This window comes from Chenopodium album, chromosome 20 (assembly GCF_948465745.1).
Source record: "Chenopodium album chromosome 20, dcCheAlbu1.1, whole genome shotgun sequence".
NCBI classification, from domain to species: domain Eukaryota; kingdom Viridiplantae; phylum Streptophyta; class Magnoliopsida; order Caryophyllales; family Amaranthaceae; genus Chenopodium; species Chenopodium album.
Genome location: NC_137853.1, coordinates 37342690 through 37358804, shown reverse-complemented (window position 1 = coordinate 37358804; position 16115 = coordinate 37342690). Strand labels below are relative to the sequence as shown.

General features: G+C 33.0%; 1 protein-coding gene across 1 annotated transcript; it reads right to left on the bottom strand.

Annotated features, from left to right (window-relative positions):
• Nucleotides 1-4373: 4373 nt before the first annotated feature.
• LOC145598613 (polyamine oxidase 1-like) lies at nt 4374-9479 on the bottom strand. The gene is made up of 9 exons (XM_081654989.1): nt 9321-9479; nt 7348-7597; nt 7055-7207; nt 6100-6343; nt 5859-6005; nt 5627-5776; nt 5280-5534; nt 5063-5144; nt 4374-4701 (listed from the first exon to the last, which is right to left on the bottom strand). Exons 1-9 carry the CDS (start codon nt 9430-9432, stop codon nt 4619-4621), a joined length of 1476 nt encoding a protein of 491 aa, XP_081511115.1. The 5' UTR covers nt 9433-9479; the 3' UTR covers nt 4374-4618.
• Nucleotides 9480-16115: the final 6636 nt, after the last annotated feature.

Genomic DNA, 16115 nt, shown 5'->3' with positions numbered 1-16115 from the left:
TGCTAAGCAAGGATCAAGGTACGTTAGGTGGCTAGATACCTTTGAAAGTGATTGGTTTGAATAACATGTTTTATATGATTTGTTTGGTGATGAAATTAAATTGATTTGAATTATGATTTTGAAATAAATTATGTTTGGAGGTATTGATAAAAGTATTTTGAATTATTGATTTTTAAATCATGTTTTGAATGGTTTGATCGAATTACTTATCATGTTTAAAGGAATTGATTTGAAAAGTTTATTGAATTAAATAAAAGGTTTTTTTTTCAAGGAAGAGTTATTGATTTTGAAAAGTATTAATATGAGATTTTATTCTCAAGTATTTATTTAAAAGGTTTTGATTTTGAAAGTATGTGGAAGGAGTTTGAATTATGTTGGAATTATTGGATATTAAAAGGATTTATTATTGAACCATTGAAATATTATTATTAATTCTTTATAAGCATGTTGGTAATCCCACTATGCGGATTTGGTTTATTGATAAGACTATGGACTTTGTATGACCTAGTCTTTCCTCAAGAATAGCCTTGTAATATAAGGAGACTAGCTTGGGGGGTGTGCACACTTGGGTGAGGAATTAGATTTAAATAAATTGGTTCAAAAAGGAATTCGATTTTTAAAGGAATTGGTTTATCAATTATTTTACATGTTGAATCATTGAAATTGGTTTTGAATCATGAGTTTTGGAATTATTGGATTATTTATTGGAATTGGTTTTAAAAGCATGTTTGCAAATAAATTGAGTTTACATTATCTTGCACTTATCGTACATAGCATATTTTGCTAATCCGTATTTCCTATTTGTTTTGGTTCGCCCTGTTTACCGTAATGGTAAGCAGTGTTGACTATTTTCGGGTGGAGTCATGAATGAGCATATGGGAGTCCCGGGATTTGCTTCACCAAGTTTAGGAATGTTGGTCTTGTGTTTATTTTGAGTACTCATAACAATGTTACTATTTTCATAAGTATTAATTAAAGAAAGTTGAGTTTCCGCTGCAAGTTTTTGTTATTGAGTTAAGTATTTTGAGTAGCCTTGCGTAATCACGCGGCGGTAACACGCCCAAGTCTATCTCTACGGTATAATTATACGTATTATACTAGTATTTCCGTAGAGGGAGATTTGGGGGTGTTACATATTTATAATCAATATTATACAAATTCATAGACAATAATAAGTGCATTACGTTATTTTTTTGAGGTATGAAAATTATGTGATGTAATAGATGAACAATCAAACAAAATAAATTTTCCATCTTATATGGCTAAGATTTTGAAGGTTTCTAGCACCCCCGGCTATGATTTCCGGGGGTCTCAAGTAACCCCCGGCTATGATTTCCGAGGGTCTCAAGTAACTCCCGGCTAAGATTTCCGGGGGTGTTAAGTATCCCCCGACTAACATTTCCGGGGGTCTCTAGTACCCCTCGACTAAGATTTTCGGGGGTCTCTAGTACCCCCGAAAACATAGCCGGAAACGTAAAAAACCTAAGACCGGATGGTTTATGAGCAATGAACAACTTCTTCATCTTTAGGGCTCAGATTGAAGAATTTTAAGAGAAATGGTGAAATGATATGAATTGTAAAAAAGAAAAAAAAAATGGTGACTGAAATGAAAAAAATTGGCAAGTAAAATGAATTGCAAAATAAAAAAAAAATGTAAAAACGAAAAGCCTGTTGAAATGGCGAATCAATTTCTTCATTTTAAAAAAGGCTATTTAAGTCATTTTATTATATTTCTATCATTAATTAATTTCTGCATTTATGTTATTTTGTACTGCACACTAGTAGAAAATAAGTGATGGGAAGCCCCAAATGGCAAGCGGTTTTAAAAATCCACTTGCCATTTACCCAATTTTTTAAAAATAAACCTGTAATATTAAGTGGCAAGCGGTTTTGGCACGAACCACTTGCCAATATATGTAATGACAAGCGGTTTGGGGTTGAACCGCTTGCCATTATATATATTGGCAAGCGGTTCAACCCTAAACCGCTTGCCATTTAGAAAAAAAAAGGCGGGATCACAATTCACAAACCCTAAGCCCAATAATTCCCCATCTCACGGCCTCTCTCTCCTCTCTCCCCTTTCACTCCCCTCCATTATCACGCCATCTCCTTATCTCTCCTTTCTCCTTCTCTTTCTCTTTCATCTCTTTGTTTCCTTTCTCACGCCAAGACCCTCATTGCTGCTTGTGGGTTTTTGAGCTAATTCCAGTGGTAGTCCAGTGGGTTTTTGAGCCAATTCGAGCCATTAGTTTTCGAGCCAATTCGTGTGGGTTTAAATGGTGGTAGTCCGGTGGTGGTGCGTCATGCGTGTGGGTTTTTATGGTCGAATTCGACCATAAAAACTTTAGATCTACAGTTTTTATGGTCGAATTTTACACATAAAACCAAATTTAAAGCCAATTTCGATTTTTTTGGGGGTATTCAAGGTATTTCCTTTATTTTGTTTTTTTTTTCAGTTTTTTGTTTTTAATTTTATTGTGATGGGTGGTTGAATTGGTTTGTTTCAGATCTATTTTTTGTTGGTGGGGGTCGTGGTGTGTGGTGGTGTTAGTCGGTGTTCTGGTGCTGGTGGGAGTTGTTGTGGGTGGACGGCTGATGGTGGGCGGTGGTGCTGGCCGGTGTTCTGGTATTGGTGAGGGTCGTGGTGGGCCGGTGATTTCGGTGGTCGTGGCTGGTGGTACGAAGCAACATGAGCTTTTTTTTTTTTTTTTTAATAGAGCTGATTTTATTTTTGATTAGTTTTATTACTTGTATTATTTTTTTTTTGATGTAAATGTAATATTACAACAAATAATTAATAAAAATATTAATGTTTTTACATATGTTTAGTTTGTGTATCAATTTATGTGAAAAAAACCAAAAAAAAAAATTTATTTTTTATACCCATAATGGGCAGCGGTTTGGCGCCAAAACCGCCGCCCTTTTTCTAGTAATGGCAAGCGGTTCTGAACCGCTTGCCATTTAAATGGCTAATGGCAAGCCCCCTAAGCCCATGCGGTTCAAAACCGCTTGCCATTAGGGGGTTTGAACCGCTTGCCATTACGTTTATTCTACTAGTGGCATTTAGTACTTGCGTAAAAAAAAGAGTAATAATGTTAAAAAGTACAACCTTTATATAGAAAGATGCATTGTATTTTAGTTTACCCAAAAAGGAAAAGATGAGCAGGGGCGAAGCCAGGAATAAAAATCTATGGGGGCCAAAAAACGATAAAGTTACCCCGAGAAAAAAAATAAAAAAACGTTCATAATGGGAATTAAACCTGAGACCTCTCTCCCACCAAGTCATCATGAAAAACTCCAACAAACCAACTGGGCTATTACTAACATCATGATATGTAGAACAAATATTAGCTATTTATTAGTTATTTTAAGGGGGCCAAACTATATATTACTTATATCACCAATTGGGCCACAGGGGGTTGGGCCTCCACCAGCTCCCCCCTTGGCTCCGCCCATGATTATGAGACGGAATGAGTAATAAAGATGTGGAATGGGCTTAATTACACGTTTTGTAAACTAGGTATAATCCACCACATGATTCAACCAAATTATTGTTCAAAGCCATCAATGTTGGTGTTGAGGCAAGTAAGCAAGATGAAGTTGGATTTACTTCTTATATCGGAAAAGTTCAGAGTTAAAAATTGTCACAAACAATGTGGATTCAAGTCCTACTAATTTTTTAAGGTTTTTAGGAAAAATTTCTGGGAAACTGCATTAAAATAATCGATTTTTATGAAAAAATATATTTGGATTTTCTTGTACTCTTGTTGGCACAGTGACAATTTTTATAGTTTTGCAATATCTCCTAAAAGCTTGATCAATATACTCCACAAAAATAGTATCAAATTAAATTAATTATTCAATTATATATACACGCGACGTGTCAAATTTCGGTTTCTTCTTTTACTCTTGCCATGTAAGTGTGTCACTCTCACGTAAAAATATGAGCATAAGTTTAAGGTATTGTTAGGTTGACATGAGGATTAATTTTCATATATGTTTATATTTTATTGAAATTAAAATTACACATTAATTTTCATAGAAATTGGCTAAGCTTATTTGGTTGTTAAGAATATATTTACAAATCGTGAGAATTTTGTGTTATCATGAAGAGCTCATTGGTAATTTATTTCTAAACTTTTGTGGGCGTTTTAAATTCGCATGAAATTATCATTTGTACATTTTCCAGTTTTTTATGGTCAGCCAACAAATCCATATTTTCAATTTTGTATAAGTTTCCAATAAATCCCTTTTTTCCAATCAACCAACAATACCAAAAGTCATTAAATAGTTGAAATGGATTTTCAATCTAAAGACAAAAGAAAATAATTAATGTGAGAGATTCAAAATATTCTGAAATAAAACATGTTGGTCCACAATCACCTCAATTTTTATTTTCCAACACTCGAAAGTTGCATTACAAACAGAAACTTCCAAAAGCCACAAGGAAAATGAAACCTAATAAAAAAGACCACAGAATTTGCAACTCCTAATCAAAATCCTTGATTCTCTCTCTTGTTCTTTGAAATTAAATATCATAAGAACATACCCTAAGCCTGGATTTTAATAAGCAATTGCAACAACCTTATTCTTGAAACATAAAACTCGGTACAATTAATCACACCCACCAATATAAAGATCTTAGACTTGGTGAAATCTTTTTCTTGAGCAGCTTGTTGACCTCATTTGCTGCCCTCATACCTACAATCATTAGTGTGACAAAGTTAGATTCATTGAAGATGTTAAATTTTTAAATAGTGAATAAAGGTCTACACAATAATCATGTATGTCGGTATTATGTGATCTTCTTAAAAAAAAAAAAAAAAAAAAAAAAAAAAAAACTCTTATCAAAAGTGCCATAATTAATTATTAAGGGAGACAGAATAGAGGGAAATGTCAACATAAGAATGAGGTTACAAAGTAGTTTTTGTTTTTGTATTATTCGTTTTTTAAGTTAATGAAATTTTGCTTAATTATGCCAAAAAAAAGCTCCTCAAAAAAATCATAAAATGTGATCTACTTTATTAATTTAGGGGATGCAGAAAGAAGGGGAAAAAAATACCTGCATAATAAGCGCCATCTGCGTATCCAAAGAGTTGCGCATGTGTATGCTCTCCAGTGAAGAAGACATTTTCAACCGGAGCCTAATACATTTACAAGATAATATACATTCATTATATAGTCTCTAAATTTTTTTCGAATGACACAGATTACTTTCAGGACTACGTATAGCAAAACCCTTAAAAATAAACTAATAACGAGGTACAGATAAAACCTACCTTAAGGTTGTTATGCTTTTTAATAGTGTATCCAACAGGCCAGTTAGAGAAAGTGCCCTTGTAAAACCGATCAGAATACCATCTTGGGACAAAAATATCAGTAGCATCAGGAATGTCATTTCCAAATATTTTGCGTAGAACTTCCATTGCTTCTCCTTTTATTTTCTCATCTGGCTGTGCCTCTACTCTCTTCGACTCGTCGTCTGTTACTGTAACCAGCAAAATGTTGGAACCTGGATACTCCATTTCCAATTGCTGCAATTACACGAAATTAATTATACATGTAAATTTTTTTTTTCCTAGACAATTTAAAAAGAAAGTACATATTTATTTCACAAAAAATGTACCTGCCAAAATGCATAATATCCACGCCTTTCATGAGCATAGAAGAAAAACTCGGTTCCTTTGCCGGTTGGCCAGAACTTCTTAGGGAACTTAAGGAAGATCTTTGTGTATATACCCAAGCTAAATTCAGCAATGGCGCGCCTTTTCCAAAACTGCATTACATACATTCATGTTAATTGAAACACAAGCAATCTTACTTAAATTAATTAGCTAATTAAGGATGGAAATACATACGGGCAATTCTGGTTTAAAAGAGATGAGACCGCTTTGTAGAACACCAACACTTGGTGATAGAATAACAGCTTGAGCTGTGTATTCATTGCCATCTTCTGTAGTTACTGTTACCGATCCACTCTTTGAGTAATCAACCTCTTTCACAACCTGTTTAAATTCGCAACAGATAAATTAAATGAGACTTTTATTTGGAGATGAAGGGAGTAATATTAATACCCGACTTGCATGTATCTAGGTATACCTGTTTAAAGATGACTCTAGGGTCATTGAGGGTATCATTGGTGTAGGTGAGGTAAGATTTGGCAATATGGTGAACAATGCTTTCGAACCCTCTTGAGTCAGCTACGAAGTAGTCATTCTCACCAAAAAGTTCATACTCTGGCCTTGGAATAATATGCTTAAGACTTGTTACCCTTGGCGACTCAGCTTGCTCGCCGTCGAAAGAGTAGAAGTCGATCATCTTTTCTAGGGGTGTTTTTGGCTCCCTGGTCACCAATGTAAATAATATCATCAGTTAATGTCACATGTACAAATCTACACAGTGTTAGTGGATAGTGGTCGTTTGTGAAAATTCTATAGTGGTCGTTTGAAATATGACTATCATAATATTTTAATGATTATATAGTTCATAATTAACGTATTTTTATCCAACTAATTAATTATATTACTCTATTTTTGCTATAAAATATTATTATCAATATTTTTTTAATTTATCAAATTTTTAGTTTTATTTATGTAATTTTTACTCTTATTTTTATAGTTTCTCAAAAAATATTTATTTTATGTTGGATTAAAATTTTCAAAAATTATATTTGCACTATAGAAATTAGAATACTAATTGTGTCCGATTTATAGTGTGAAAAATGGATCGCTCATATTGTTTATCATTAGAATAATAAGGTTGTCATATTTCAAACGACCGCTATAGAAACATCCTGGTCGTTTGGTTGATATATAGCACATTGGTAGTCAAACTTTCTTATGTAAATCTAGGTTATGGCTAAACTCAAGATTGTGCACATGTATCTCACTTATTATACCCTGTTTAGTAGACCTTGTTATTGTTGACTTGCATTAATACCAAAGTTATAAGTTTATTGTCAATTATTAATGAGATGGAACTACTTAGGGACATATCATCAACGTGTATATTTGTAGCACATACACATTGTATGATAAGTGACGTTATTAACTACCTGTGGTTGAGACGTTCAGCTGCCAAAAGGGACATATCATCATCTTTTCCTTTCTTAGAACTAAGCCTTTCTGATAACTCTTCTGCATAGTCTTCATTACTCTCGGCCATGTCAAATGCCGCATCCACCTCTTCTTTCGAATATCGTCCACCCCTTTAACACAACAACAACGTTATATAACAATGTTATAACAATTGGCTGTTGTTTAGGCTTTGTTCTCTTTACCTGATATTTACTGAGTTAACTATGTTAACAATTAGGTATAAAAATTAGTTTACGAATTCTCTACTCACTCTTGCTTGTAGGTGTTACATGAAATATTGTTCCAGTCCGAGTAAAAGGACCTAAGCTTGATTTCTTTAGCGATCTCATACATAGGATTCTTCCGAGGACCTCCTACGCCGTGAAGCCAATTTGCTCCTATCTCGACAGCATGCCCTGCGAAATCGATCTTGTGAATCCTACCACCAATTCTATCTGTTGCTTCCAAAAAGATGAAATCCTTGATGCCTTGATCATGCAAATTCTTTGCTGCAGAAATTCCTGAGATTTATAGTAGAAAAATAAAGCACACTGTTATAATGTAATGAATCAACTTACAATGCTCTTAATGCAACAATATGAAGAGATACATATTTGTAGACAAGTTTGAAACTATACAACCAGATTGCTTGATTGGCTTATATCAAATTAGATTAAATAAACAAAAATAAGATGAAATAAACATAATTTAATGAATGTAGTAAATGATTATATACAAACCCAAAAAATAATGCAAAAATAAGTAAAGTTAATAAAGCCTCCTATTAACATTTTTATGTTTGTATCATATAGTGACTTGACACATGCCAATTGCCAAAACAGTGAAACACCGTACCACACCTTTGAGGCTTTGACCCTTTTTTGGTTTTCAATTATACAAATGGATATACAAATTCATAAAATAAAAATAAGAATAAGTAAATAAATAAAAATAAGAATTAATTATTTAATAAATAAAATTAAACATAGCAACAAAATTACTCCGTAGATTTTTTCAAAAAAAAAAGACTCACTCCATAAATACTAGATAGTATGCAATTTCTTTTATTAATTTAGACAAAACTAACATGATTTATTTTTTATTTATGTGAAAATAAAGGTAAATACGGTAAAACTTATAAACATTGAAAGTAATAAGTTAAGATAGACAAACATAAGTAAAAATCACCAAAAATTATCTAAATTTGGCAAAAATAAAATGAGATGAACCAAACTTAAAATAGAACAAAAGAAAAGGTATAACATCAGTAATAGCTTATTATTGTAAATAATAAGGAAGTACATACAAGTATACAACCCTAATAAAAGACGTCAATTTAAAGAAAGCAATTAGCAATACTTCAATTTGTCAAAATGCACTACATTATGTACTACGTTATGTACCACGGACTAAGAATAATGTCAAAATGTTTGGTATGGATTTAGAAGTGATCTAGCTAAGATATAGCGCACTGATTTATCTCAGCAATATGTGTGTATGTCAATTACTCGTATTTATATATATTAATATATGGGATTTGGATCGAGAAATTATACTCGCTCCGATTAAATCCATTTGTTTAAAATTATTTACACTTGAAGTCCATAAGAATTGTCAATGCAAATGCAATCTAATACTTTATCAATAAATATATATATATGTATATATGTGTGTGTGTGTGTGTGTGTGTGTGTGTGTGTGTGTGTGTGTGTGTGTGTGTGTGTGTGTGTGTGTGTGTGTGTGTGTGTGTGTGTGTGTGTGTGTGTGTGTGTGTGTGTGTGTGTGTGTGTGTGTGTGTGTGTGTGTGTGTGTGTGTGTGTGTGTGTGATCTTTTTTTTTTTTTTTGGTGCAAAAGAGGGTCAACGCCCATATTATTCATAAACATAAAACGATTACATAACAAAGCGAGAAGAAGTTACACCCAAGACATCCTCCCAAAGAAGATTTTTTATTTCGATCGGAGGAACATCGAAATAAACTATCTTCTCTTCAAACACTACTCCCATATTAGCTAACTCATCAGCCACTTTATATGTGTGATCTTGATTGCCATGTCTCGTTTCATAGTTTTCAACGTTAACCTTTCATAATCTTTATAATACATATTTAAAGATATTAGTAAATCAAATATGCCGAAAGTGAAGTGTAAGCAAAATTTTTTTTTCTATTTTTAAAAAAAACAACACACGGAATAACTAAATTAGTTCACTCTCTTAAAAAGTGTTAAAGAAACGTGTGTCTCACCGGACATTCCAGCTCCGACAATGATGACCGAAGGGGATGAGGCAGCAGAAGCTAGGGTAACTAAGAATACCATGAAGATCAAAAGATGAAACTTCATTGCTTCACCCTTCATTTTTTTCCCTAATTATATTTCTATATGTAGAATAATGTAACATAAAATAACTAGAAAAAGATGAGTAGTGTGGCTAAGTGTTGTAGTAACGGTGCATAACGTATCTATTTATAAGCCAATTGAAGAACAAAAAAAAAAAAAAAAATCAAAATATGAGGTGAAACATAGTGTTAGGTGCCACGTAGTAACATATACTCGTACAAGTATTTTAATAATTTAGCAGTTATAAATGAAACGTGATGAAAATATTACAATTATTATAATGTCAACAATTCCAGCTATGCAAAAAATCTATAGCCTTACATGTCAAATCAGCAACTTAGATAAGGTTATAAGGCATGCACCACGTTGAGAAACTATGATGATAATCGACCCCAACTCAGATAAGGTTAATATCATTATTCATTATTACTGGTTTATCAACATTGTGTATCGGAGTACTTTAAAAAATAAAAAAAAATAAAAAAAAATAATAAAAAAAAGTAATAAGAACTTGATATATATAAGTAATAAAGTTACGGAATAAGATGAATCAAATTAAACAAGTCGTTCATCTTTACTTTAACCTTTTTTTTTTTCTTCTTTGGGTAGATTTTAAATTATGTAAAGTACAAATGAATATGGGCATACAAATACTTGTTCCAATTTTCTTATGCGGCTTTTTTTTAATACTTGCTTCATTTCCTTATTTGGAAAGCTTTTATAATATTTAATTCAATTTTCTTAACTAGTGGTACCCGAATTACTTTTAGACTACCTCTCATCTAATTTACCTTCCATTAAGCCCATTACCTCTATATTTTATTACTTTCTCCAATTTCTCCTAAAACTCCGCGCATGGAAAACTGGAGTAAGTATTTAAAAACAGCTAAAGGGAGTACAATTCAAGTCCGGTATGCTAATATGTAGACCTAGAGTGCACGTGATAAGTTCAAGTTATAAGTTAAACAAAAGAGGCACAAAGTGAAGACAAATTGAAACAACAAAAAATCAGATGAGCTACTGATATACCACAAGCTAAAAGTCAAGTGTAAGCAAATTTTAAAAAACGGAGGGAATAACTTAATTAGTTCACTCTCTTAAAGAGTGTTAAAGAAATGTGTGTCTCACCGGACATTCCAGCTCCAACAATGATGACTGAAGGGGATGAAGCAGCAGAAGCTAGGGTAACTAAGAATACCATGAAGATCAAAAGATGAAACTTCATTGCTTCACCCTTCATTTTTTTTCCCCCCTAATTATATTTTTCTATATGTAGAATAATATAACATAAAATAACTAGAAAAAGATTAGTAGTGTTGGCTAACTGTTGTAGTAACGGTGCATAACGTATCTATTTATAAGCCAATTGAAGAACAAAAAAAAAATCAAAATATGAGGTGAAATATAGTGTTAAGTGCCACGTAGTAACCTATACTCGTACAAGTACTTTAATAATTTAGCAGTTGTAAATGAAACGTGATGAAAATATTACAATTATTATAATGTCAACAATTCCAGCTATGCAAAAAATCTATAGCCTTACATGTCAAATCAACAACTTAGATAAGGTTATAAGGCATGTACCACGTTGAGAAACTATGATGACGATCGACCCCAACTTAGATAAGCTTATCATCATTATTCATTATTACTGGTTTATCAATATTGTGTGTCTAAGTACTTTTAAAATAAGAATGTAATAAGAACCTGATATATATATAAGTAATAAAGTTTTGGAATAAAATTAATCAAACAAAACGTTACATCTTTTCTTAGGGTAGACTTTAAATTATATAAAGTACAAATGAATATGGGCAAACAAATATTTCGTATGGAGTAAGAAATAAAGATACAATTCAAGTTCGGTATGCTTATATGTAGATCTAGAGTGCACGTGATAAATTCGAGTTATAAGTTAAACAAAAGAGGCACAAAAAAGAAGACAAAATGAAACAACAAAAAATCAGGTGGAGCTAATACAACATGAATGTGAATTATGCTACTGATATACCACAAGCTAAAAGCTAAGGTTGTGTACTGTACTAGATCGATCATTTACAATGTACGTACTTCGAAGTTATGTCTGTTTACCATTCAAATTGTGTAAATTTTTTCTTGCTTTATAATTATTTGCTTATAATTCTTGGGTATTGTTTATATTTCCTATCTGTCAACTATATTAGGAAATAGTTTCCTCAAGCTTCTAAATCCATGAAAAGTAAAGGTGTGAATCCATGCATTATTTACACTAAGTAAATATTATATTGAGTAAAGGTGTGAATCCATGCATTAATTACACTAAGTAAATATTGAAAAAGACCAAAAAATGTGTTATGTTCTTAAATTATTGTACACAGAAAATTAATGAAGAAAATATTTCTAACCTCTGATTATCCAAATTGAAGATGTACAACGACCAACAACCATGATGATAACCTAACACTCCTTAATATTACGACGTACTGTACTATGCCCTCACTCTTGAAGAACGGCGCGCGTGCGTACTCAAACAACCTTTCTCCGTTTGCTAAGCCGTATTGAAGTTATGAAGTAACCCACAACTTCGCAAAACCAACAAAAATCCATACTTAACCTGAGCACGATGAACTACTACTACAATGAAGAAATGAAGAAATGAAAGTTCAATTAAGGAATTTTCTACGACTATTTCAATTAAGGGTCTGTTCAAATTTTCCTTAGATCAATTAAGGGTCTGTTCGAATTTACCGAACTGAACTGATTAGAGCTGAACTGAACTGAACCGAACTGATTGGAGTTGAATTGAATTGAAATGAACTGAACTAAATAGAACTGAAATGAATATTTTATGAGAGAAAAAAATTAATTAGGAAATGAACTTAACTGAAATGAACTGAATGGAGCTGAACTGAACTGTACTGATTGGAGATGAACTGAACTGAACTGAAATTAAACTGAAGTGAACAAGCCCTAAGAAATTAAAGGAATATAGACATACCATTAGAAGATTTAGAACTATCAAATCAAAGCACTGTAAATATGAATGTGATTTTTCTTGTTCAAAACTTTTGCTTAATTAATAGATTAGTGTGTTTAAGTGTTTGCTCAATAATTAACAGTCTTTGAGTATTATACACACTCGATAAGGGTGTTGAGTATATGCATATGCACTCTTACTAAACTATTAAGCAAACTATTGTTGAAACAAAACTTATGAGATGCGATCAAATTAAACTCTTAAAGCGTATATACTTTCATTTGTCTATACCTAGACTCTACTATTTTTTATCACTACTCTTGTTTCTTCTTTCATTAATCATTTACTAAATATGACTCTCACGTACTAATTACGAAGTGTACGATTTCTATAGACAACATTCCTTTAAAATTCAAACACATTCTAAACCTCCTCTAGTTGCCAAGAATGCCAACAATAAATTTGTCTCTTCTTCTTTTTTTTTTTTCTTTTTAAATATTTATTCAGCAATTCTAGCTTATTTTGATGTTTTATTATGCTATTTACACTACTATATTATGGGGTGTCTCTCGATCAATTCCATTGAAGTAGGAACAGATAGAGTGGCATGAATTTCAGTCCCACAATATTTAATGTGATAGAAATGTAATTGGACATAGATTATGACACTCTCATTGATTTTTCTCAAGAAAATGTGGCTACAATTCATTTCATACAAACCTCACGTCGGTTTATCCACTCCTAATTAATTAATTAGATCTTATTTCATGATTATCAAATTTAATTGTACTCGTAGTACACTCGTATATGAGGCCGATCCGGTTGATCAGCCTGATTAACCAATTCTTGTTAATCAGCTGCATTTGTGGGCCCCACTTACCAAACAAATTGACGGAGATTCAAGAAACGTTAGCTTTACTTAAAGTCTCATTTTTTTTTACAATTTTTTTTTTTGTTTTTTAACCCATCTTCTCCAATCTTCCACTGGCAACGAGCACCACCATAGCCACCATTTGGTCCACCACCATCACATCGACTACCATCGGAACCCCATCACAACCACCACCATCACATCGACTACCATCTGAAACCCATCACGCACCACCTGTTAGTGGACCAACTCAACCAAAAGCTTAAGATGATGGTTGAGGCCCAGGAATATGTTTTATACTCTATCACTCCTCCTCACATGAAAAGCCCTTTGCGCTTGAAATGTGGATGCAACACAGGGCCACCCATACCTGGTGCGAATTAATTCCACTTCGAAGGAGGGGTGGATGAGATTCGAACCCGTGACCTTTGTGTCACACTGGCTCTTGATACCATGTTAGTGGACCAACTCAACCAAAAGCTTAAGCTGATGGTTGAGGCCCAAGAATATGTTTTATACCACCATCTCTCCTCTTTCCGCCGATCAAACCCACAAAGGCCTTCCACATCCTCATCTTCTTCCCGTCGTCCTCCTCTTCTTCCTCAACAATGGCCGCTTTGCGGCGAATCAAAAAGATACCCTACTAGAAAAGAGTGTAAATTAGGGCCATATCAACCCCTTAGGGAAAACCTTTCATTCGCAGCAGCATTTTGAACTACCATAGGCGGTGGTGGCGTGGAGGAAGAAGTGGGTTTTTGGGTTTTGGTTTCTGGTGTGGAGGAAGATTTGGGTTTCTTACTTTTTGGTTTTGGTTTCTGGCGTGAAGGATGGGAATGAGTTAACGAGCGTTATCCCAACGTTTGCCAAGTTATGTGTGCATTGACAAGAGTACCCTTACTATTATGTATGAAAAGACAAAATTAACCCCTGATTTACACAAGCTGTAAATCAGCCTGATGAACAAGAATTTCCTCCTCGTATATATAGAGTTGAATTTAAAACAGTACATAATCGATCAGCATGTAACAAACATACTACATTTCATATTGGATTTAATTTGGCACAATTTATATCCTCCCTTATTTAATTTTTAATTATTCTTTTTAATGTATCACTTTGAGTACACATTTATCTTTTATAATTCGTTAGTAAAAAAAAATACTTAAATGCACTTACTTAAAAAAATGTGATGTTATATACTTCGTATATTATGAAAATATGCTGCATTGTTACTATATAATCTATAACATTTTATATATATGAGTAATAATTCATGACAATTACATACAATTTTGTATAGTCAAAAACAATTCAAAAGTTAGATCGGTGCACGCATTTATTAAAAATAGTGTTTCTTACTTTACAGCTTGACTCAATCTAGCTTAGGTAGGGTAATGTATGCGGATAACAAAAATAAATTAAAGTAAAAAGTTCAAAGAATAAATAAACAAAAGCTAAATATGAAGTTTGTACCCTAAGGGATTCGATCACGATTCACAGGTTTTGGGTACTACCTTCAAGACTATAATCAATTAAAGGCATTTTCGGCATTAACATATGCGTTTGCAATCATTAAAAAAAAAAAAAAAAAAAAAAGGGCATCACTAAACATATCAGATCCATGTGCTATTAGATGATAAATAACCGTACAATAATTTAATAGTGCCACATATTGTAAACCCTAGCCTCTCTCCTCTCTCTAAAAACCCTAGCCTTCATTGTTGAATTCTAGAGGTGCTTCCATCGGCTTTTAGCGGTAAATTAATTTCTGTTTAAACTTATCATTTTACCTAAACCCTACTTTGTGAGCTGGGGAACTTCTATAAGTACAGAAGTAATACATTGAAGCAAAGTGAGAGTTTTAAGCGTGAAAATCATTTGGTGCTTAAGAGTAAGTTCGCTAAAGGTTTAAGCTTTATCATTTTGATTTCGGGTTTCATGTGTAGCTTTCCATTTATGTGTTAGAGTGAGTCTTTGTGTTGTAATTGATTTTTGGGTGTTTGTGGATTCTTGACGATTCACATTTGAGTTTAGGAGTTTAATTCTCTAAAATTCGTTTGAGTCTAGGAGTTTGAAAGTCTCTAAAATTTGAGTGGTAGCTGTGAGAGCACACTGAGTGAGCTTCAGGCAGGAAGCTGAGTGTAGGCACTCCGGGAGTGTAAAGTGAACCTAAGTGGGACTTGAGATGGGTAGGATAGGGTCCTATCAGGTAGCAAGTGTCCGTGGAGTAACTTGTGAGAAAGGTCTGTAATAATAGGTTGTACTAGGAGAGTTGCCTATTATAGTGGAGTTTGTTTGAAAGTTCCGAGAAAGGCCGAGATTTTATTTCCAGTTAGGCCCTGGATGGTTTCCTCGTAAAATCATGATGTGTTCTTTAAGTTCCTTTTATTTTCTGTTTTTAAATTCTGCAAAAGTTTACCTAATTGGAACCTACTACTATTCACCCTCCCTCTCGTAAGTAGTTCATCAAAACTAACACAATTTGTTCAATTAAAAAAAAAGGTAGTTGTTGGTTTTTTCCATATATATTCTGTTTTTAAATTCCGCAAAAGTTTACCTAATTGAAACCTACTACTATTCACCCTCCCTCTCGTAAGTAGTTCATCTAATCTAACACGATCTTTGTTCAATTAAAAAAAAAGGTAGCTGTTGGTTTTTTCCATACATATTTAAAAGTTACAGCTATTCAACCACTATTATACCAAACACTCATACTTAATTATTTATCTCCACTTTCTCAAATTATTTATCTCCACTTTCTCAAATTAGATAAAAATTGTTTATCTTCGCAATTCACAAATTGTTGACAGCTAACAGTTATATTTTGCCGAACAACTACTACCACAACTACCTGGCCTCTATAGCTATATATAT